Source organism: Fukomys damarensis, unplaced genomic scaffold (genome assembly GCF_012274545.1).
Source record: "Fukomys damarensis isolate Sample0158 unplaced genomic scaffold, DMR_v1.0_HiC HiC_scaffold_30, whole genome shotgun sequence".
NCBI lineage: Eukaryota > Metazoa > Chordata > Mammalia > Rodentia > Bathyergidae > Fukomys > Fukomys damarensis.
Window position 1 is genome coordinate 3,912,116 of NW_022900942.1, and position 24,378 is coordinate 3,936,493.

The 24,378-nt window shown below is 39.6% G+C and overlaps 1 protein-coding gene and 1 pseudogene across 2 annotated transcripts in view; one reads left to right on the plus strand and one right to left on the minus strand.

Moving 5' to 3' along the window:
- LOC104854821 (zinc finger protein 791-like) overlaps positions 1-24,378 on the plus strand; it is a 34,025-nt gene extending 9,647 nt beyond the window's left edge. For both annotated transcript variants that reach the window (XM_033757557.1, XM_033757558.1), the window contains exons 2-4: positions 20,948-21,074; positions 21,516-21,576; positions 22,362-24,378. In XM_033757557.1, the coding sequence (XP_033613448.1) occupies positions 20,948-21,074; positions 21,516-21,576; positions 22,362-23,922 (1,749 nt within the window). In that variant the 3' untranslated portion in view covers positions 23,923-24,378. The remainder of the gene's footprint in view (positions 1-20,947; positions 21,075-21,515; positions 21,577-22,361) is intronic.
- On the minus strand, positions 11,488-13,728 carry LOC104854826 (annotated as a pseudogene).

Sequence of the window (24,378 nt, forward strand, 5' to 3'; positions counted from 1 at the left end):
TTTTTTTTTTTTTTTTTTTTTTTTTTTTTTTTTTTTTTTTTCCAGACAAGATCTTGCTATGTAATCCAGGCTGGCCTCATACTCACAGCAATCCTCCTGACTCAGCCTCCCAAATGCTGCAATTACAGGCATGCTCCACTATGCCTAGCCCCACTGCTGCTTCTTAATAGCCCAGTTTGTCCTGTTCTTAACTTGAAACGAATGAACAACACCTCATTTTGGATTACTGTGATCTCACCCAACTTCATGAAAGTTACACCACCCAATTAGTGCCTAGAAAATATTCTGATATCACTAATTTGGCTAAGTCTTGTCTGGTTAGTTTTGTTTGTTTTATTTTGTGTTCTTTGTGTTTGTTTTGTTTTGAGGCGTTGTTTTTTTGAGACAGAGCCTCACTGTGTAGCCCAGGCTAGCCTTGAACTCATGGGCCATCCTACTGCCTCAGCCTCCCAAGTTCTAGGATGACAAGTATGTGCCACCACACTCAGCCAAGTGCTTTGATGGTGTTTTGGGACCCCCTTTACCAGCAGTGGTTTCAGCACCTTTCTGTCCTGCCTCATATCATCACAAATGATGGTCATAAGTTGTCATAGGCTTCAAGGCAGGTGTTCACTCTCCTCAGTCCCTACCTGAATGCTGTAGAGCTGTTATCACCACAAACCAGGCTGTCCTGGAAGGAGAGGTACCCTTTGGTCCTCAGCATGTGACGTCTGCCCTTGCCCCACCCCGGGCCCTGTAATTGCATGGGCAGAGGCTGAATGGACCCACACTCTGGTCTTGCAGCAGAGATTACCTCCCCGCCTTAGTTACCCCAGGACAGTGCTAGAGGAGCCACTCCTCTCCCACCCCCTCAGCTGCCCTCAGGGCTCCTACTTAGTTGACAGCAGGGGGAGTTCTTGGCATTCCAGCAACATCACCTTGTTTGTACACAGTGGCCCTCTGTGGAGTCGCTGTTTCTCTCTTCATGGGGCTGTCTCTGAAACAAGTATCATGTGATCATCTTGGCTCTGACTAACATGACCCCCATTTGCAATCTTTACGCACTCTAGGATGATTATCCAAGAACCGGTCCTTCATGACAAAAGAACTCTGGTAGCTGGAGGTAGTGGCATGGGACCTTGTCTGAAAGTAAAAAGGGCCAGGAATGTGGCTCTGTGCAAAAGCCCTGGGTTTAATCCCCAGTACCAAAAAAGCCAGTGCTGCATTTTCAGCTAGAGCTGTTCATAACCAGAGTACACATTTCACCTCTGCATATGCACTGCTGGGCTACTGGGCACACATATCTGGAATGGTTGCCTGTCTCACTGCTCTCTGACTCAGAACACCATCATGTCTCACACATGTAGGGTCAGATATATTGAAAGATGGACTGTTTTACTTGTCTGTCCTTCATGAGGGATGAAGTGTAATGATTCTCTTCCCCCACCCCAAGTAGACGTTACTCTCTTTTTCTTGTTTTGTATTTTCAGGGCCAAGGATTGAATCCAGGGCCTCTCATACATGCAAGGCAGGTGCTTTACAGCTGAGCCCATGTTGGCCTGCCCCCCCTTTTTTTTTTTTTTTTTTTTTTTTTTTTTTTTTGCAGTACTTGTGATCGAATTCGTGACTGCACTTGTGAGGCAGATGGGTAGCTACTGAACTGAATCCCCAGCCTTGTTTGTCTGTCTTCTTTCTTTCTCTTTTCTCTCCTTCTTTCCATCCTTCCTTCTTTGCTACCTTCCTGCTTTTTCTTGCATTCTTTCTTGGCAGTATAGGGGATTGAACTCCAGGCCTTCACACTGAGCTATATCCCCAACCCTTTTTATTTTTATTTTGAGACAGGATCTCATTGATTTTCTCAGAGTGGGCTGGAATTTATGTCCTTCCCAGTACTAGGATTCTCCATTTTTCTTAATTACATGCCACCCATCTTTTTAATGTTTTTCTCCCCCTGGTGCTGCTAGAGTGGATCACTGAGCCTCATGCATGCAAGGCTAGCACTCTCCAGCTGAGCTACATCCCAGCCCCCACCCTTTCTTTCTAAAATATTTACACAGTGGTAGGTTGATGTAAGCAGGCTTCTCTAAATTATGCACTGAGCTTGTTTGTTGAGGAAGGGATTGGTGACACATGGAAACGTAGTATGGAAATAAAAAACAAAAGCTTTCTTTTGTTGGCAAAAGGTCAGTCGCACTAAGAGCAATGCCAGTGATTGACCCTGCACTGGGTTACAGCTTCTTCTTTTATAGGGTTACAGCCAGGACCTCATTCAGGTGGTTACATTTCATTTCCTCAGTTCACTTTACCAGTATACCAGTTACAGTAACAAGACAGTTAACTTTAACCCAGACATAACAATTCCTTGTAGTTAGGGAGTTTACCTTAAGATTCATCTAGCTATTCTAGTGCACAGGAAGTGGGTGTTCAAGGTCAGGGAAACAGTTAATTATTTTCTCATCTTGACACTTTTATAGTTTACAGAGAGTTTTATAGCTCAAGGACTGTTATATTAGCTTGACCATTTGGTTTCATCCTGGGATGTGGCTTAACACCTCAGGCATTTGTTAATTGTACTTGGTATGTGCCTTTAAGCTTCAATGGTGAAACCTTGGGTGTTAAGCAAAGCAAATCACAGAAACAAAAGGCAGTGGTTATTTTATATATTTTTCTAACATTTTGTAGGTTTTTAGATTATTTACAAAGGTTCTCTCTATCATTCCTCCTTTTGTTTCCTGGGGTAACTCTTTATCTCATTGAATTCATACCAATTTTCATTATTTCACATAATTAACATTTGATAATGTTGGGAAGCAGCTATTCTCTGATATATGAGTTTAGATATCTACTTTACTATGCAGGGACCAAACATGAATAACAGCAATATAACCATTATTGGTCCCATTTGAGGGCTGACCCAGGCTTTACCTCCCAACAAGTTAAGGCCAAAATTGAATGGTGGATCCTTGGTACCAAATTTTTTCCAGCATTTTAATATGATCTCCTATCTAGTGATTCCCTAACTATTCCAAATTTATTTGCCTAATAACAGCATTCCTTTCCCAGGAATAGACAAGTCCCCCCTTTCTGAACAGTGAGCAAATCAAGGACCCGTCTACTTTGTAGCACAATATTAGCTAATGAGCCTAACTGAGTTTCTAAGGCTTGAGTACTGTCTTGAATTTCTTTCAAGTCTTTTCTGATTTCCTATCCAAAGCTATGAACTGTTATTGCCCCAGCCCAAGAGCTGTGGCACTCAGTGTGAGGCTGCCTGCTATAGCTAATCCTGCTAATATAGGGAGGGCAATTGGATCTCTTTTCCAAACCATTTGTTGCAGCAATTTGTAAAGGCATCTTTCTCATTGCTGAAGGAGTATAAACAGACAACTTGGGGATTAGGATCCCCAAGGCACATAAACCTGTAGAATGCTTTGAAATTACTTTAAAAATGCCATTTCCACAGAGAAAGAAAGTTCAATTTGGGGCAGAGTAATTACCAATGGTTGAAGACAAATCAACAATATTAGTACAAATGGCTGAGATGTTGTGTGAGTTTCAAATACCAAGAAAACAAGTCCCATTAACAATTATATCTAATGGGTAGCTGAGCAGTGGGTACATAGTAAGTTTTATTGGCTCTAATGGCAGGTCACTCATTATGCAAATTGCCTGATAAGTCATCATGATGTACAAATCCAGCAATCAAAGGCTAATTTGTCATCTGTCTGTAGCAGCAGTGAATGAGTTGTATCAGTTAAATCCCATCATATCTATTCCTGTATAAGTCTTTGGATGTTCTTTTAAGCTATTCTGTATTTCCTGCAGTGCAGGAGTTTTCCCTATTTCTGGAGGGGAGCTTTTCCAGATCTTTTTAATCTGTAGAATCCACCTCTTTAACATGTAAGGCCCATGCCTAGCAGTTGACTGATATCCAGTATAAACATGAAAAACTATTCCCCTGTGGCCGGCTTGCTTCCCAAGGCCAAGATACATACATTTTTAAAGGGTTGCATTGTCCCTGTTTACAGTTATCACAACTGCCAGTACTTTTGGTCATAGCAGAACTGTTTAACCATATCTGAATTTTATCTGAGCAATATATCATTTTTGTGTCTTTGTCCACAGTGAAGTATGGTACCAGGGTTTCCATAATGTTCTTTTGGACAGGCATCAAAAAGAAGTGTGAGATGGGGCCAGGGATTTAGCTCAGTGGTTCCGCTGCCTGCCTTGCAAGCACAAGGACCCGTTTGATCCCCGGTACAAAAAAAAAAAAAAGTGTGAGGGGATGTCCCTCCAGTTCCCATTTAACAGTTTTAAAGGTACTCACTTTGGCAGCACATATAAAGGTTGCATATTTTTCATCAAACTTACCATCTTTAAGCTTATAAATTCTTAATTCAAAAATAAAATAACCCATAACCATCTGACACAATAAAGGAGTCCATAGTATCTTGATTGTAGTCCTCATTCTTCAGCCATGTGTAGACGTATCAGCTTCCAGTGTGGTGGGAGTAAGGCCTTGAGTGCACTGTCCTCTGGAGTTGAAGTCCATGGAGTTCTTTGGATAATCTCGCTTCACTCTAAAGTGGTGAATCCACGGTTGGACTTCAGCCACCTTGACAGCTGTGGGAGTAACCATGAGTGCCTCATATGGCCCTTCCCACATAGGTTGTAAAGGGTTTTTTTTCCAATTTTTAACATAAATTCGGTCTCCTGGCTTTATCAAATGGGCAGGAGTTAGCACAGGGAGGTCCTCCTTTTTTTTTTAAGGTCCTTTTTATCTCCAATTTGTCCCTGGATATTTTGGAACATTTTTCCCATTTCTAACAGCTGTAATTCCATACTGGATGAACTTAACTGAGATAAATTTTCCATAGTCTCTTAAGATACATGGTGGCCTCCCAGACAAGACTTCATATGGGGAGAATCCAGTATAACCTGGAGTGTTTCTTATTTTAAGGAGGGCTAAAGGGAGCAAATCGACCTATGACAATATTTAGTTAATACACTTAATATTACTATTTATTCTATCTTGCCAGAGCTCTGGGCTGATAAGCAGTGTGTAGATACCATTTCATAAGTTAATAGTTTAGCTAGATCTTGTACAATCTCTGCCACAAATGCTGGTCCATTGTCACTGCCTGTAGAAAGAGGCAGACCAAACCTTGGAATTACCTCTTTCAATAAAATCTCATATACCTCTAAATCCTTTTCTGTTTTTGTAGGGAAGGCCTCAGGCCATCCAGAGTAAGTCCAAACACATACCGACAAATATTTATAAGCTTTGCAAAGGGAGATTTCTGTAAAGTGTGTTTGTATGTCTTCAAAGGGGGTTGTGCCCTTCCCTTGTATTCCAGGTGGTGCTCTGGGACTTGAAGTCAGTTTTATTTTCTGACAAATTTGACACCTTTTTGAGATTTGTTTACACAAAGCAGAAATCTGAGGTATGAAGAAATATTTTTCTAACAGTGTTTGGTGAGGTGTCTTTCCTCAGTGAGTCAAATCATGATATCTTTTAATCCATTAGTAAGATGCTGTCTCTGGAATTATTATTCTGTTGTCAAACAAGTCCTTTTTTTTCAGCCAGTTTTTTTTTAGCCCATTTGTCCTCTGAGTATTTTATAGCAGCTAGGGGCCTTTGTAGCTCCATTTTTCTCTTTTGTGCATGGGTGAGTGCGGCCATCTGAAGTTTTTGTCTAGCTCCCTTTTTGGCTTCTATGTCTGCTTTGGCGTTGCCTTTTGCTATTGCATCTTTTCCTTTTTGGTGCCCAGAGCAATGTATCACTGTTTTTTTTAATCAGGTTCCCACATTGCCTCCAATAACTGTCTTATCTCCCATTTATTTTTAATTTGTTTGCCTTCTGTTGTGAGAAAACCATACTCTTTATATATTATGCCATGAATATCTAGGTAGCAAAGGCATAATGGGAGTCTGTATAAATATTTACCCTCTTTCCCTTTGCCCATCAGAGAGCCTGAATAAGTGCCCTAGCTCCACTCACTGAGCCGACCATCCAGTGAGAAGGGGTTCTGTTTGGCCATTTTGTCCTGAATCATTACTGCATAGCCAGCATAGCATACCCCGTTTTTCATGAGAACAGGATGAAATCAGCATCAGACAGTTGGGTTTTTGCAGATCTGGATGACTGGAGAGCAACTCATCAGTGAGACTGAGACAGTCATGGTCAGGAGGGCCAGGTTCCGAGGGCAAAAAGGTAGTGGGATTCAAGGTTTTAACTGGAGCAAAAATGGAGATGGGGGTTCTCACAGATGGGGGCCTGATATTACATGATTCTGTTGTTTTAGAGCCACTAATAGATGTCCTCTATTTTTCAGCAGTTCTAGGAAGGCGTGGGGAACCTGAATAGTTAATTTCTGTCCTAAGCTTAGCTTCTCAGCTTCCTTAATTAGCATAACTACAGCTGCCTGAGCTTATAAGCAAGGGGGCCATCCCTTGGCAACTGGATCCGAATTTTTGGTAGATGTGCCACTGGCTGGTTCCAGGGGTCCACTTTTTGGGTGAGCACCACCAAGGCAGTATGGTTTTTTAGTCACATGTGAGGTAGAAAGTTGAATCACATCTGAGATTCTCAGTGCAGGGGCAGCAGAGAGGGTTAGTTTTAACCTTTTAAATGCTGATGATTACTTGTTGTTTGTTATTGTTGTTTTGTTTTGGGGTGTTTTTTTTCCATTTTTAAAGCAGTGCATTCCTTTAGTAAGTTGGAATCCCAAATACTGGGTTTGCTGTATACAAATTTGAGCCTTTTTCCATGAAACTTTATATCCTGCCTCTTTAAGCAGCATTAATAGTCTATTAGTACCCTGTGAAGTTTTTATTCATTTAGTACCTCAGAAAATTAACATAATTATATGTATTAAACTTTATGCCCTTTAATGTAATTTGGTATCAAAAGGATCCTTTTTAATAACTCTTTGTTTTTTCTCACAGAAAATTTTATCTTTTTAAGATAACCAGTGTAAATATATCACAATAACATATTTAGAACTTAACCCTTTGATGACAACCAATGTAAACATAGTACAATAACATATTTAAGTAATATTTATTGATGTAAGTCTCCTTATGCCTGTAAATGCAAACCTTTTATAAAAACTTGAAACCAACAAGTAAACATCCATATTTCCTTGGTAAATCACTTCCCCACACCTTCTCGACATAGCTAGGCCTTCTGGTCTTATCTCTCTTTCTCTTTCTAACAAGACAAACATACAAAATCCTTTCATATCAACTGTATATCTCTTCTACTTATAGCTTTCTTAATATTTTCCTCCATCTCACTTGCTATAAACCTACAACAAACTTATCTTCAGCTATTAAAATTTTAAAGTGTCCCCTTTTTTTTCTTTTATTCTCAGATTGTTACATTTTAAAATTTGACTGGCTGCCAATAGAACAGTATTAACCTTGAGTTCTTCATCAAGAGAGTGCAGAAAAGAGCAAGTTAACCCTATAGTCGCAATTCAGGAATTGGCAATGTACAAGAATTTTTTAAGCACACCAATTAAACATCAACTCAAATTGAAACAAAGATACATTTATCAAATAGTAAAAATTTGTAACTTGATTTCTCTTCTAAAATCTCTTGATGTCTGATAGAGAGCAGTTGCAGTTTCTCTGGCTTTGTTTTGGATTCCAGACCTTTGCAGGCAGCATCAGGCTGATTACATAACATTGGCCTTCGAGTTCTTAAAGCCAGGAGTGATTTTTTTCTATTTTGCTGTATGCTTTCCAGATCTTTCCTAGCTGTTTTCAGTCCATTACTTATTTTCACATTTTAGTTCTTTCCAATCTGAGTGCGAGCCCTGCTTCACCCTGAGTCTGACCACGGTTCCCCATCTGCACCCTCCAGAGCAGTAAGGCCAAGCAGCTCTCATGCCTTCGCCCCTCCCCTCCTCACCTGTAATCTTCCCAACTCAAGTGGAGGGGAGGCAGCTGCAGCTCCTCCAAAGGGAAAACACTGGGATTTGCCTGTAATGACGTCACATTTTCTGAGAGAGGCAAGTCCACCATGTGAAAAACAGCAGATTTGGCAAGCAGTTATTCTAAGACCAAAACAATAGTTCTTGCCAGCAGCCTATTACTGTGGAGTAGAAGTTTGAGTGGCTTGCAGGCTGGATTGTTCAGGCCACAAAAGAGAACACAGAAGACTCCCGAGTTGTCAAATTCTCAGTTAAAAACAAAGAGGTAACTTTTCTTTCTTCTAGAGTTCTCTCTGGGGGCCAAGACTGGCTTAGCTGAGGCCATGATTGCTTGATATTCCCTTGTCCGGTGATGCAGGACAAACAAAGGAAAGATCATTTGCTCACCTGTCCAGTTCTTGGGTCTCTTGCCCCAATTAAGGCTTGTCCAAGCTAAGGAACGCTGTCATGTTAATGTTCCATTTTGCTCAAATTAGACATTAGCCACAGATTGTGGATTCAGGCCACACTCAAGCTCCACAATTCAGGGAAGGATCTTTATGCAGAAACACCCCCTCCCTTTGTCCTGGTACACAGCCGAGGCTACTGATTGCTTTTATAGCTCGTTCCGCTCACTCTCCTAACCAAGTCTCTTTCACATACCACTCACACAAGAAGTTAAGACATTCTCTTCCTGGGGCCCCTTCCAAAGCAATAGCCCCTTACAATAGCAAATTGAGGGCAATTAAAACTCTCACAAATGGCAAAAAGTGTAGGGTGATTAGGCCTACACTATATTTTGCCCAAATTCAGGGTATGTATCCTCACAAATGGCAAACAAGGGAGGGTAATTGGGCTCCAATCTAATCTGCCCAAATGTTCATTCAAGCACCAAAACAAAAGCAAAACAAACTAGGGGTTTCCCAGGGAATTGCACCATTCAAACAATGATTTCGCTGACTTGCCTTCCTTCCGCTGTCTCTGTTCTGGGTTTGAGCAATCTGCTGCCCGTGAGCTAGCCTCTGAGTCCTAGAAAGGGAACCCAGGGAACCCAGGAAACCCCAGGGGCACACCTCTTCCCTTCCGAGGAGGAGGAGGCCGCTCCCTCCAGTGGGACACTAGTCGAGGCCCAACACGGGCTGTGTCAGTTAACCCTTTCCTTCCCAGCCAACACACCAAAATATTGTTGAAGGAATTGGTAAGTGACACACACAGAGATGCAGAATGGAAGTACAGTGTGTGTGTGTGTGTGTGTATGTGTGTGTGTGTGTGTGTGTCTTACCAATTCCACAACAAGTTCTGTTGTTTACTTTAAATAATTTCAACTCAGTCTCTGTGTTTTGCCAAAATAATTACTTTGGGTTATAACAGCATCCACAGACTCAGTCTTACAATACTTGTATATGATAGTCCTTCTGTTGCCTCCCCCAAGTCTATTCTCTGTATATAATATGATAGCTTATTATTTGTGGTTCTGCAATTAGGTAGGTGAGGTAAAGTGGGGAGAATGGGAATGGTTGGATGAGCAGTGTTTAGACACTAAGCAGGGGGTTTGAATGGGACAATAATGGTAGAAATGTTTGATGTGGGATCTGGTTTTTTTGGAGCACTTTGAGTTGAAGGGTTAGTATTGAGAGTTTTTATAGGATATTTTGTGGGAGCAAGGAAGATATAGCAGAAAGGGCATTTACCTTGTGACTAAGTAAAGCTATGTTTTTGTTATAACTTGCTGATAGGGAGAAAAATCAGCTAGATAAGATATGGGATCATTGGGCCAGGGATTTAGCTCAGTGGTTCGGGTGCCTGCTTTACAAGCGCAGTTACAAAAAAAAAAGATAAGGGATCATCTCTTGAAGAGAGAGAGATATCACCAGTGAGCAGAAGCACCCCCCAAATAGAGGCAAAGTGAACTGCAATCAACAAGACTATAGAGGCAGAGCCACTTTGGATCACAGCTGCAGAGGTCTCTATGTGCAGAGATTACTGAATTCTGGAAAATAATTTCCTAGGCAGCCTTGAATGAGCTTGGCTTCCTAAGGCTTTCCACGCAAAGCAAAGTTTTATACTTTTGCAGACCAAGGGTGTGATAGACAAGGTCTTGATCATTCATGAGATGATTTCAAGCCATCTTCCTTATTGTCCTAATACAAAGTATTTGGCTTTCTTTTAATATTATTTCCTCTAGTAACCACACTCTGAATGGTGTGCAATATCTTCCTGTTTTTTTGAGAAATTTTCATAGTGATTTCATTGGTGGTTGTATTAGTTTAAATTCCTGCTAGTAATGTGGAAGGGTTCATTTTCTTCTCAGCCTTGCCACAATGATTAATTTTTGTATTGCCTAATTTTTGACTGCGTCTTTCATTTTTGTAGGTTTTCATTTTTTAGTTTATTATGTATTCTACATATTAGTTGATCCTTTAATTTACTTTTTAATTAATTTTATTGGTTCATTTAATGTATACAACTAATGACATTCATTGTTGAAAATTTGTACTTTTACAGAATCAATTTTGGTTCTTATTTTTCCCCATTCCCTGCCCTCCCTTCAATCTGTCTGTCCCTATCTACAAAGACATTGTTTCCATTATTATTTCATTTTTTCATATTAATTCCATTCCTCTTTGTCCCTTTCCTTACTATTTCATATTATCTATTATACCTTTTAATCCTTATTTACACTTTGAATTTCTCACACTAGAGAAACTATTCAGCATCTACACATGTGTGTGCTATTTATATCACTTGAGTATTGCCTCCATGTATATCCATTTAGGTATAAGTGTCTCTAATTTCCATTTTTATGGCTGAGTACTATCCATTTTATTTTTACAAACATTTTCTTTATCCAGTGTCCCACTGATGGACAATTGGGCTGCTTCCAAGTTTTAGCTATTACAAATTGTGCTGCTATGAACATGGGTGCACATATATCACTATTGAATTTACTTTTTTTTCTGTGTGTGGCTAAAATTGATTTTATTTCAATGAATGTGCTAAATACTAATAAATTATTTATTACTTACTAAAAATTCTCCATGAAATTCTTTACTATCAAAGGTGACCATACTAAAAACTACACTAACATTACCTCTGGCCAGTGTCAATGACATAATTTCTAGCTTTTATTTTTTTCCCGTCTAAATGTCTGACTTCCCTGCGAAATTAAAAGTAATCATCCACCTTATTGAAAACAATTTAACATTGGAAACCTGTAACCTCCTGGTTTTAAAATAATTTATTTCATAGGTCTGTTTTAATTTTATGTCTCAGAGCATACATTATTTAACTAAGAGGTGCTGGACAGAGATTCTAAAAAGGGAGGAAACATTTAGGATAAGAAACCGGCTCAATTCCATAAGAATTTGATCCTACTTTGTAAAGTTTTATAAGATAAATTTCTGTCATATTTCTTTTGTGCTTACAAAAAATATTAACTTCTGAATTTCCAATATTGTAAATAACATTTTACAATTAAGTATGCATTAAATTGACACACACGGTAGCCAAATAAATTCAGTCATCAACATTAGCATAATATGTGTTTCCTGTCGTAGCACTAATATTAAACTAAACTTTAAACAACAAAAACATGTTACTAACATTAAAAAGACAAGCTGTAAGGTACCCAAACTGGTAAAGGACAAATTGCACGTGGTTAAGATGGGACATCATATGGCAAGGGCTGGTGTGCATATGGCTGCTTTTTCTTGTAAGAAGGCCACCGGCAAACAGGGCAACAGTGTCGGCCCCCAGCCAACCATCTCAATGCACTTCTGATGGAACACATGACCACAAGGCAACCCCATTAGCAAACATCCATTTTCAAAATTCTCTAGGCAAACAACACATTCAGTACAGTGCAGCATATCAGCAGGTCAAGTTAACCAATCAGGTTCCCTATCTTCCTTAGTGCTATAGGAGCCGTAGGACTGCCCCTTCCTTTCATATGGGCTGGTCTGACAATATTTATTGGAACGTGGACAAGCCTCAGCATCACAGTGACTTATTCTTCCTGGTGAATTATGAACTATGCTTTGTTTATCTTCAAATGCTTCCTTCTCACTGCGAAAAGCGCCTGTGTTCTCACTGTCTGAGTCATTTTCAGTATTTTGAGAACCCTCTGACATTTCCTCTTCAGACTGGACTGCAAAACACTTAAATCGCCACATTGGTAAGTTTTTTATATAATCAGTTGGAATCAGAGGGTGAAGCCAAAGGTCTGGGAAAGCTTAACCACTCCAAGAATAAGTCAGGGTCTTCACCCTAATCAGATTCTACAGGAAAGTTATGAAAAGAAGCAGTCGGGTGGAAGAGGTAGCTGGTGTACCAGTCCCACAGGCTTGATAACCATTCTAAGTTATTGGCACTGACTTCATCATTGTTGCTGCGCCGTCTCTTCTTCTCAAAGTAGTCAATTAGTAAACTGTGTCCAAGGTATGTACTGAGAAACAAGGCTGAGTGTGAAGAATAAAACATCCAGTCTGCCCTTACCCATGAAGCCAGTGTGGCTGTATTGGGATACCTCAATAATTTTAAGCTATATTCATAAAAGCTATGTAAGTAAGGGAGCTGTAAAAACCCCTACACAGGCAGCCAGGAAATAATTAATTGAGAATTGTATGTCCCTAACGTGCTTATGAGAACCACAAATCGTTTGATGATAGCTCCTTGAGTAATAAATAAGTCCATCCATGCCATAAGATTAACTCGAACCAGACTCAAAGCAAAGATCATTTACTTCAGGTTGTAATGAGCGCAAAAAAGATTCCATGGCCTGAAGGGATATAAATTCACCTGTGTGGTTTCCATATCTGTAAATTCCCTCAGGAGTTCTAAGTATGTATGATGGCATGTTATATACACCAATATCTGTCATATAACCCTTGTTGTCCCAGTTTTCCATATTAACAAAAATAAACTCAATTCTTCCAGTAAATTTTATACTTAGTGCAGAGAAGAAAGCTGGCGATTGGTCAAGGTTTGGAAATAGGTATATTTTAATCCAATACTGATCAATTTTATTCCATTCTTCTTTCACATGTCCGACATTATAAATGGTTTTGATCCAAGAAGTTACATGAGCAGTTATCCGTTTAAAAATGTGTTCTACTTCAACCTTGCGTCCACTATATTCCTTAAGCATGACTTTCCCTTTAGAAGTACTTGTTTGTGGAACAGGCATAATGAGCGTGCTTCGTACCCAGCCTCTTCTCCTGCAGTATCTGGGATCGCTGGAACAGTTAAAAGTGCCTGCGCGTATTCCAAATCTTGACTTTTTTAACCGTTTTCTCCCGGTGAATTTTTTTTTTTTCCTCCCGGTGAATTTTTCCCACCAAAGGACTTATGTCATCTGGCATGACAGAATTAGCCAGATGCCATCTTTTTTGTCTTCTACAAGCTCACAGAAGTGCATTTTCACCACTGAAATTGGTGCTAGAAACTGATTCAGATGCCGCCTCTTCTTGAGAGCTGAATAGAGCTCCCCTTGCATCAAGTCACCTGACTTCTCCACCAGCTCCCGGGCATCCTTCTCGGGGAACCCGGAGTAGCCCCGGCCCCGGGCTCTCCAGAATTGTCTTCAGCTTCTTGAAGCTCAGTGCCACCGGGTCCACCAGCTGGGTGGCAAAAATGCAGGTCTCATACCGCACCATGGCCTCAAAAAACCTGGCCGGGACGAACAGGATCAGAAAATACAGGAGCAAGAAAAAAAAAAAACTTCAGCCACATCTTCCCTGGCGTGTCTTCTCTTTCCTGGGAGCCCGGAAGGTGGAGGATGAAGAGGGATCCAGTCGGGGAGGGCAGCGTGGCATGCGGTCACCTGCGGGCCATCCCCGCGACGTGGCAGGGGGACTGGCGGCTTCCATCTGGGTGGCCGAGGAAGAGTCTACGGTGGTGGAGGCTCAGAGCCTCCTGATCTCGCCTTCCAGATGGGAGGCGAGACAAAGGAAGTAAAAAACGCTCCCAAAGCCCCGTCGTCCTCTAACCACCGAACGAGGTGGATGTGGGGCATGTTTCCCCCGGTGGGCCCCCGCCTCCAGCGCCGCGGCAATCTCGGCGGGAGGGGAGCGACCCAACGGGTTTTAGTCCACAGGGTGGTCAGGAGGGCGCGGCGTCCCGCCAGGACAGGCCCAGGACCCAGGGCGCCCAGCGCAGGGAGGAGTGGCCGCCGCAGCGACCTGGATCAAACACAGGACCTTGAGCTTTCGAGGCAGGCAGCCGCACCACTGAACTAAATCCCCAGTCTTGAATTTACTTTTTGTTTTTTTGGTTTGGTTTGGTTTGGTTTTTTGAGACAGGGTCTCACTGTGCAGTTGAGACTGACCCGGAACTCACTATGTAGCCCAGGCTGGTCTCAAACTCAGAGTGATCCTCCTGCCTCAGCCTCCCGAGTGCTGGAATTACAGGCTTGCACCACCACGCCCAGCTTTTGAATTTACTCTGGGACAGGGATTTAGCTCTGTGGTGGTACTGCCCGCCTTGTAAGCCAAAGGACCTAAGTTCGAACCCCAGTACCAAAAAAAAAAAAAAAAAAGTTCTGACCCATGTCTATTTCTTCAAGAATTTCATTTATCTTTCAGATCAAATGTTTCTACTTAAATATTTCGATCTTTGACACATTTTCATTTTATTTTGATGCATGGTAGTAGATGTGGATCTACGTTCAGTCTTCTGCATTAGTGTAACCAGTTTTCCAAGTACCCTTTTTAAAAAAAGCTTCTCTCTCCGCTAATGTATGTTGTTTACTCCTCTGTCAGAGATAGTTGCATATACCCACGGTTGTTTCTATATCATCTATCCTATTCCATTGATAGGCATTTCTGGGTTAGTGCCAATACCATGCTGTTTTGGGGCCGGGGATTTAGCTCAGTGGTTCAGGAGCCTGCCTCGCAAGCACAAGGACCCGAGTTTGACCCCCGGTACCAGAAAAATAAAAACAAAACAAAAACCAATACCATGCTGTTTTTAAAATCATGTAGCTTTGCAGTATGTCTTGAAATCCAGGATTGTGATGCCACCAGCTTTGCTCTTACTAAGGATTGCTTTTGGTATTCTGGATCTCTTCTAGTTCCTTATAAATTTTAGGATAGTTACACTTGTTCTGTAAAAAATACAGTTTGGGAATTGTATTAAATCAATATACCAGTTGTGGTAGTATGGTGATTTTGACAAAATTGTTTCTGCCTATCTAGGAACAGGGAGTCTTTTTCCATTTCTGATGTCATCTTTGATTTCCTTTTCACTTTTTGTTATAGGAGTCTTTTGCTTCCTTGCTTGGGCTAATTCCTAAATATTTAATTTTTCTTGAGTTGCTTCATTTTTGTTGCTCAGAAATGATATTGATATTGTGTTGATTTTGCGTAGTGCTACTTTCCAAATTTATTAGTTGTATTATTAATTGTACTATTATAAGCATTATATTATTGTTGTTGTTATTGTTGTTGGTACCAGGGATCAAACTCTGGACCTTGTGCTTGTGAGGCAGGTGGCAGCACCACTGAGCTAAATCCCTGGCCCAAGCATGATATTAAGTAGTTTTATTATTGTTTTTTGTGTTTAACTGGTGGATTTCTTTAGTCTTGTATATAAAAGGTCATGTCATCTATGAATAAATACAGTTTGACTTCTTCCTATTTTGTATGTGTCCCTTTTACTTCTTACTCTTGCCTGATTGGTCTGTCTGATATTTCAAAACTATTGAATTGGAGTGATGGTCGTTTACATTCTTGTCTTGTTCTGATTTTGCAGGGAGAAGTTTTCATATTTTCTTCACTGAATATAATATTGGTAATAGGTTTGTCACAAATAGCATTCATCAGGTTAAGGGCAAGTCCTTTTATACCAAATTTATTCAAAATTTTTGTCATGAATGAATGCTGGGTTTGTCAACAGCTTTTCTTCTTAAAAGGGGATGATCATTTGATTTCTGTCCTTCCTTGCTTCTTTTTATGAGATGCATTGTACTTATTTGTGTGCAGAATTGAGCCACCTTAGCATCCTTGGAATGTAGACTATAAGGTCAAGATGTATAAACTTTTGATGATTTATTGCATTCTGTTTGCCAGAATCTTGTTGAAGCTTTTTGTGTCTATGCTCATTAAAGATGTTGGCCTGTAGTTTTCTTTTTTAGTTGGGTCCTTGTCTGGTTTTGGAATCAAGGTAATGCTAGCTTCCAGGAATGAATTTGGAAGCATGCTTTCCTTTTCATATCTATTAAAGAATTTAAAGACTGCACTGGCATTGAGTTGGCACAGTCTTGCTTTTTCTACACTGTTCATGGTTTTTAAATCTTTTTATTTCAATGTTAGTAATTCATATGTGTCTAGGAATCTGTCTTTTTTTTTTTTTTTTTTGGTACTGGGGATGGATCTCAAGTCCTTGTGCTTGTGAGGCAGTCACCAGAACCACTGAGCTAAATCCCCAGCCCTGTCCATATTTTATAAACTCTTCAATTTGTTAGAGTTTGTAATGACATATTTTTCATTTTTAAGTACATTTACATGGATATTTTCTTCTCTTGTTAGGGCTGGCAAGGGTTTTTCTATTTTGTTTCTTCTTTTTAAGAATCAAATGTTTTTTATTGAATTTATTGGTACATTTTAGGTACACAATACAATGACTTTCATCATTGGGAATTTGCATCATATGTTATATTCTTGGTTCTTATTTTTCCCCATTCTCCTACCTCCCTTCAATCCCTCCATCCCTCCCTATTTACAATGACTCTTCATTTGCATTTTTCCTGTGCCTACCCATCCTAGTTCCCCTTTCCCTTTACACCTTTTCTTCCTATTTCACATTATCTATTATACATTTTGATCCTTATTTACACTTCCAGTTGTTCACACCAGAGAATTTTGTGTCCTGTTTATATCATTTAAGAGTATGGCCTCAATGTGCATCCTTTTACCCATAAATGTCTCTAGTTTCTCATTCTTTATGGCTGAGTAGTACCCCATTTTATATTTTTAAAAACCCACATCTTCTTTTTCCAGTCTTCAGCTGATGGGCAGTTGGGCTGTATAAAAGTTGTACTTTTATAAACTGCTGCTATGAACATGGGCTTATATGTATATCTCTGTGGTATGATTCTTTTAATTCTTTTGGGAAGATACCCAGCAGGGGAATAATAGATGAGTCAAATGGTACCCCTAATCCTAATTCTCTGAGGTATCTCCATATTGATTTCTACAGTGGTTGCACCAATCTGCATTTCTTTTCTCTCCACAACCCTGCCAACATTTCTTACTGGTTGATTTCTTTCTTTTTTTTTTTTTTTTTTTTTTTTGGTGGTACTGGGAATCAAACTCGGGTCCTTGCACTTGTGAGGCAGGTGGCGGAACCACTGAGCTAAATCCCCAGCCCCCCTGGTTGATTTCTTGATGGCAGCCATTCTTTCTGGAGAGAGGTGAAATCTCAGTGTTGTTTTCATCTGCGTCTCTTGAATGACCAGTGATGTTGAACATTTTTTCATGCATTTATTTGCTAATTCTGTTTGTCTAAGAAGTGTCTGTTCATTTTGGACACCCATTTTTGAATTGGGTCTTTAAATTTTGGGAGTCTTTTTTTTAAGTTCTTTATATATTCTAGATAGTAGTCCTTTGTCTGAGGAGCAGCTGGTAAAATTTTTTTCCCACATTGTATGTTGTCTGTTAGCTCTGTTGCTTTTTCTTTCAGTGCAGAACTTTTTAATAAGATGAGATAAGATGTTGATTCTTTATGCTAGTTCCCTTGACACTGAGGTTTTGTTCATAAAGTCTTTTCCTATGTCAATATCTTTAAAAGTTCTAACCTATCCTCCAGCAAGTTTTAGTGTTTCTGTTTTAATATTTAGATCTTTGATCCAATTCTATTGTAGTTTAGTGCATGCTGAAAGATATGGATCTAGTTTTAATCTGTGGCAGGCTGAATCCAGTTTTTCCAGCACCATTTATTAAAGAGGCTATTTTTACTCCATTAAAAGTGGTTGGCTCCTTTGTCAAAGTTGAGGTGGCTGAGTATGTCTGGAGTTGTTTCTGCCTCATCTAATCTAGTCTACCGATCCTCATGTCTGTTTATTTGCCAGTACTATGCTGCTTTTATCACAGTGGTTTTATAGTATAGTTTCATGTTAGGGATTGTGATACCCCTGTCATGTCTATGTGGCCTAGAATTGTTATTGATATTCTGGGTCTCTTTACAAATACATTTTTTGGTTATTTTTGTTGTTCTATGAAATATGTTGTTGGGATTTCAATCCTGATTGCATTGAATCTATATAGCAGTTTTGGAAGTATGGCTATTTTTACTATATTGGTTTTTCCTACCCAGGAATAAGGGACATCTTTCCATTTTCTTATATCCTCTTCAATCTCTGTTTTCAGAGTTGTACAGTTTTCAAGGTATAGGTCTTTTACTTTTTTTGTTAGATTGAAGGATCAACTTTGTTTGTTTGTTTGTTTGTTTGTTTGTTGAGACAGAGTCTCACTATGTAGTTGAGACTGACCTGGAACTCACTATGTAGCCCAGGCTGGTCTCAAACTCACAGCAATCCTCCTGCCTCAGCCTCCCTAGTGCTGGGATTACAGGCATGTGCCACCATGCCTGGCTAGGATCAACTTTTTGATTCATTGATTTTTTTGGATTTCTTTGTTCATCAGATCTCACTTGACTTTTTTATTAATTAAATTTATTGGTACAATTTATTTTTTTAGAACATCAACATTTATTTAACATACTGTAAAAGAAATGAGATGTAAACATTTGCATTTAAACAACAGTAAATAGCTTTTAATACATTATATGTGCTCATTGTATACTGTATACACAATGAACACAGTTACATTTATACATGAATTAAGTGCTGGATTTGAAAACCTGCTTATTGCTGTACACATCTATCCCATTGAAGTATAAGTCCAGTAGTTCGAGATATCTACACCTTTTTGTAAGAAAAGATAAGCGATAACGTTTGTGTTTAAGCTGACCAGTGACAGTAACTGCTGACACTGCAGTCTGAGAAAGGGGAAAACAGGACATACTTCACTTAGCAGTAAGAAAAGGGCGCATTTTAAACATATATATTTTTTTTTTAACTTTTACAAATCGAGAGTGAAATAAAGCACTGCGGTAGCCAAAATTGGAAGAAGGAAAAAACAAGCTTCACTGAAAATAATAGCTAACTTTATGTACCAAAAAGCAAAAAAGAATATAAATTCACCTAGACTTAGGAAAGCTCAGATCAGCTGAGAAAGCTTAGGTGCAACTGCATGGTAATTAGCACCAGTCTGTGTGCTCAGAGGAGCTGGCAAGGAGCAGCATGGACCTTAAAGCTGTTATTGCTGAAGGTCTGTGAGTGGTTTCAGCAGAAATGAGCAGAGTTGGAGCTACAAGCACGTGAAATGCAAGCCTTCCAGGAGCTGCGGCTGTGGGGGCGGTCAGGCTTGGGAGGCAGGGTAGACTCTTCCCTGCCAGTGTTTGATTTTCTTTAGAAATCTCAGGAGTGGACTTCTGAGAAGTAACCGTTTCTTCCTCTCCGTGAATGCTGTCCTTCCTGTCTTCCTCACAATGGCCTTCTGGTTTATGATTTGGGTCTTTGTCTCACCTTCAGGGTGTATGTTACATCCTTGGGCATCTTTTCCTTGTTATTTTCTTTACCTGTCACTTCTTCAGAATACATTCCATTTGGTTTAGGTGTGGAAATCATTTCATAAAAAAACGCTTTCAGTTCTTTTAAACTCTTGACTATAATCTTTATTTTGGGGCTCAGCTCCTTTGAGTTGGGCAATTTGCAAAAACTCTGAATTAAAACACAGATTGCAAACATGTACAAATTATGTCCTTTTCTAAACCTTTTTTTTTTTTTTTTTTTTACTGTTCTGGGGATTAAACCCAAACCTTTCACACTGAACTACATTCCCCAGTCCTTTTCTTAGGTTTTACTTGAGATGGGGTCTCACTCCAATCTGAAATCAGCCTCCTTACAGCTGTGTACCACCACATCTAGCTAATTTTCCTTTCCTTTTGTTTTGTTTTGTCGTTTTGGTTTGGGGTGTTAATGTTATTTTTTTTGTTTTGTTTTTTTGTAGTGCTAAGAATGAAAGCCAGGAATCTTATGCATGTGGGCAGGTACTCTACCACTGAACTACTTATCTACACATACTCCCAACTCAGCCCTGGAATTATATTTGAGGATCTTGATGGTTTCTTTGCCTCTGTATGTTTCCCACAAGTTGTGATCTGAGCCCATGGGCCATGTATTCACTCATCCATTCTCTCGGTTATGGTTTTTAGGGCTTTTTATGCTTTTATTTTTCTTCATGAAAACTACTAAATTTTATTTTAGGCTCCAAGTGCAAATATACAATAAATTATCTGGACATCATATTTAAAATTGTTGGATCCTACTCAAGTTAAAACATTCAGGGAAAAGCAGTGGTGTGTATCAGTTGACCCTTCTTCCACTTTACATAAGTGTTCTCCATAGTCACCCAAACATTGTAAAATATAAAAAAGCCTGGACAGGTACCCCAGTATGAAAGCTTTGTGTTCAATCCTCGGTACTGGGGCAAAGAAAAATAGATGTAAACCAACCTCAGTGGTGCACACCTGTAACACTAGCATTCTGGGAGGCTTAGACTGGAGGATCATGAGTTGAAGCCCAGTCTGGGAAACTTAATAACTTAACAAAATATAAATAGGTAAGAGGGATGGAGCTCAGTGCAGAGGCTTGGATTTAATCCCGAGTACCACAAAAATGAAGGGGGAGGGTAAGAATATGAATCCAAGTGTCCCAGGTGATGTTAAACTTACAGAAGTAACTGTGGACAAAGACTTAAACTTTTTTTTTTTGTACCAGGGATTGAACTTAGGACCTTGTGCTTTGTAAGGCAGGTGCAATGCCACTGAGCTAAATCCCCAGACAGAGACTTAAACTTCTGATAGCCAAAGCATACAGCACATGTTTGGAGACCACAGAATTACACAATTGTATGTGAACTTGTTAATTTGAATATAGATCCCAAGCACTGTTTATCTCATTCCTCCTGTATGCATGTGTGGGACATTTCAGGACTTGGTAGCCTTTGAGGATGTGTCTGTGGACTTCAGCCAGGAGGAGTGGGCTCTACTGGATCCTTTACAGAAGAAGCTATATAGAGATGTGATGTGGGAAACCTTCAGGAACCTGGTCTATATAGGTAAGGATGACATCACCCCCTTACTGAGCCAATCAGAGAACAAATATTTCTTGATCAAATATTTCTTTCTTCCCATTTTAGAATGGAAAAAATGATAGATCTTTTGCACATGGGAAGTGTACCAACAAATGGAGGGGGAAAAGGGAGGGGAAGGGGACATAAAAATAATTAAGTTGGGCCTAGGGTTTTAGCTCAGTGATGCCATGCCTGCCTTATAAGTGATCTGAGTTAGATCCCCAGTACCAAAAAAAAAAATTAAGATGTGTTATGTACATGTACATTGCCCCACAATGAATGTGATCATTATGTACTGCAAACGTGTACTAATTTAAAAAATCACATACACAAAAAATAGAATGTAAAGAGTGAAAACATTGGTTAAACACAATAATGTTTCCATTATTTCTAATAATTTATAAGATTTTCTGTATCTGATTTTAGGGAGCAAATGGGAGAACCAGAATATTAAAGATCAGTACAAAAAACAGGGAAGAAATCTAAGGTGAGTTATACACACGAGAGAAAGCAGTGTCCCTTGAATTCAAGAATCGCTGTATATGGGATGTTTCATTATTAAAATTACTAAGAAATTTTAAAAGCAAGCAAACCAAAGAAGCCTAGCCTCAAATTTATTTTTTCTTGGAAATTTTCACTATAAAATGTTTTCTTTTTTTTACAAAATGTTTTCTTAAATGGAAAAGATGTTCAATGTTTGAAAAATATTTTACTTGGAAACAGTATTAAGAAACCCATAGAGAACCAGGGATGTATCTTACCAGCACCATGCCTGCCTGGCAGGCACAAGACCCTGAGTTCAATTCCTGGTACCAGGAAGGAAAAAAAAAAAAAGAAACCCCATATATGAATATCTCTGTTTAGATTATGAGATTGTTTATATTTATTTATTTTTTTAATACCACAAAATTTCCTTTTCAGTGAACTAATAGAAACAAGTAGTATAAATGAAACAAATTATGTTTTTTTTATTTTGAAATGAAGTCATGCTACTTTGCCAAGTCTTACCTCAAACTCTTGGGTTCAAGTGATCTTCCCACCTCAGCCTCCCAAGTAGCTGAAACTACAGGCATGTACCACTACTCCCAGCATGAGTGTCACTGTTTTGATAATAGATATAGAGGGCCCCTATTGCAGAGCATTGAGTAGATTACTTTCAAACAGTTCAAACAGGGCAGAAAACATAGTTCCTCTGAAAATGATAAAATGGCAGGCTAATTCCTGTTAATAAACATGAAATAATCATATTAATGTGCCTCTAATTTTTTACAGAAGTTATTTGACACAGAGACTCTGTGAAAGTAAAGAAGGTGGTCACTATGGAGAAATCTTCAGCCAGATTTCAGATCCCACTAGGACTAAGAAAACCACTGGAGTAAAACCATATGAATGTAGTGTTTGTGGAAAGGGCTTCATGCTTCATTCATCCCTTACTAGGCACATTAAATCTCACCCTGGACATGAACTTGATGGGTTTCGATATGGAGAGAAGCCGTATAAATGCAAGGAATGTGGGAACACCTTCAGTTATCTCAAATCCTTCCAAAGACATGAAAGGAATCACACTGGAGAGAACCCCTATAAATGTAAACAGTGTGGGAAAACCTTCATATATCACCAGCCCTTTCAAACACATGAACTCATGCACAGTGGAGAGAAACCCTACCAATGTAAGCATTGTGGGAAAGCTCTCAGTTCTCCCAGTTCTCTTCGAATTCATGAAAGGATTCACACTGGAGAGAAGCCCTATGAGTGTAAGAAATGTGGGAAAGCCTTCAGCTGTCCCAGTTCTATTCAAATCCATGAAAGAACCCACACTGGAGAGAAACCCTATACATGTGAGGAATGTGGGAAAGCCTTCATTTCCCGAACAAGTGTTCAGACTCATATGATAACACACAATGGAGATAGACCTTATAAATGTAAGGAATGTGGGAAGGCATTCATTCGTCCCAGTTTTTTACGTGTACATGAACGAATTCACACTGGAGAGAAACCCTACGAATGTAAACAATGTGGTAAAGCCTTTAGGTGTTCTACTTCCATTCAGATTCACGAAAGAACTCACACTGGAGAGAAACCATATAAGTGTAAGGAATGTGGGAAAGCCTTCAGTGCTCGCCCAGCCTTCCGAGTACATATGAGAGTGCACACTGGAGAGAAACCCTATAAATGCAAAGAATGTGGGAAAGCCTTCAGTCGTCTCAGTTACTGTCGGGTACATGAAAGGACTCACACTGGAGAAAAACCCTATGAATGTAAAAAGTGCAGGAAAACCTTCAACTATCCTCTAGATTTGCAAATACATGAAAGAAATCACACTGGAGAAAAACCTTATGAATGTAAGGAATGTGCAAAAGCCTTCATTTCTCTTGAAAACTTTCGAAGACACATGATAACACACACTGGGGATGGGCCCTATAAATGCAGGGAATGTGGGAAGGCATTCATTTTCCTCAGTGCATTGCGAACACATGAAAGAACTCACACTGGAGAGAAACCTTACGAATGTAAACAGTGTGGGAAAGCCTTCAGTTGTTCCAGTTATGTTCAAATACATGAAAGGACTCACACTGGAGAGAAACCCTATGAATGTAAGGAATGTGGAAAGGCCTTTATTTATCCCACAAGCTTTCAAGGACACATGCGAATGCATACAGGAGAAAAACCTTATAAGTGTAAACAATGTGGGAAAGCCTTTAGTCTTCGCAGTTCCTTTCAAAGACATGAGAGAACTCATAGTGGTCAGAAACATTTTGAATGTAAGCAATGTGGAAAACGCTTTACTTTGTCCACATCCTTAAATAAGCATGTGAAGTTGCACAATAGATAGAAACCCAGTGAGAGCATGGGGGAACATTTTCACTTTCAACATATAGTTTTCAGGCATGACTTCCCACTGTGGAAGAATCTTATAAGTAATGTAGAGCTCTAGATCCAAAGTAATTCATGTATGTCTTAGTTGCTTTTACATTACTAGAATAAAATACTCAACATTCACAAATTATAAGGAGGACCAGTTTATTTTAGCTCACGATTTGTAGAGGTTTCAGTCAGAGTCAGTTGGCTCCAAGGCTCCATAGGGAGGTCAGGGAAGAAACAGCCCATAGCAGGCAGGCGGGTAGCAGTGTTGCCTGCTTTCTATCCCTTTATATTCCACCCAGGCTGTGAGCCTATTGATTGCCACTCACACCCAGGGTGGAGCCTCCTTCCAGTAAATCCAGCCAGCCACACCCAGAACTATGCTAATAATCTCTTAATCCATATTCAAATACCCTAGATCCAGCCA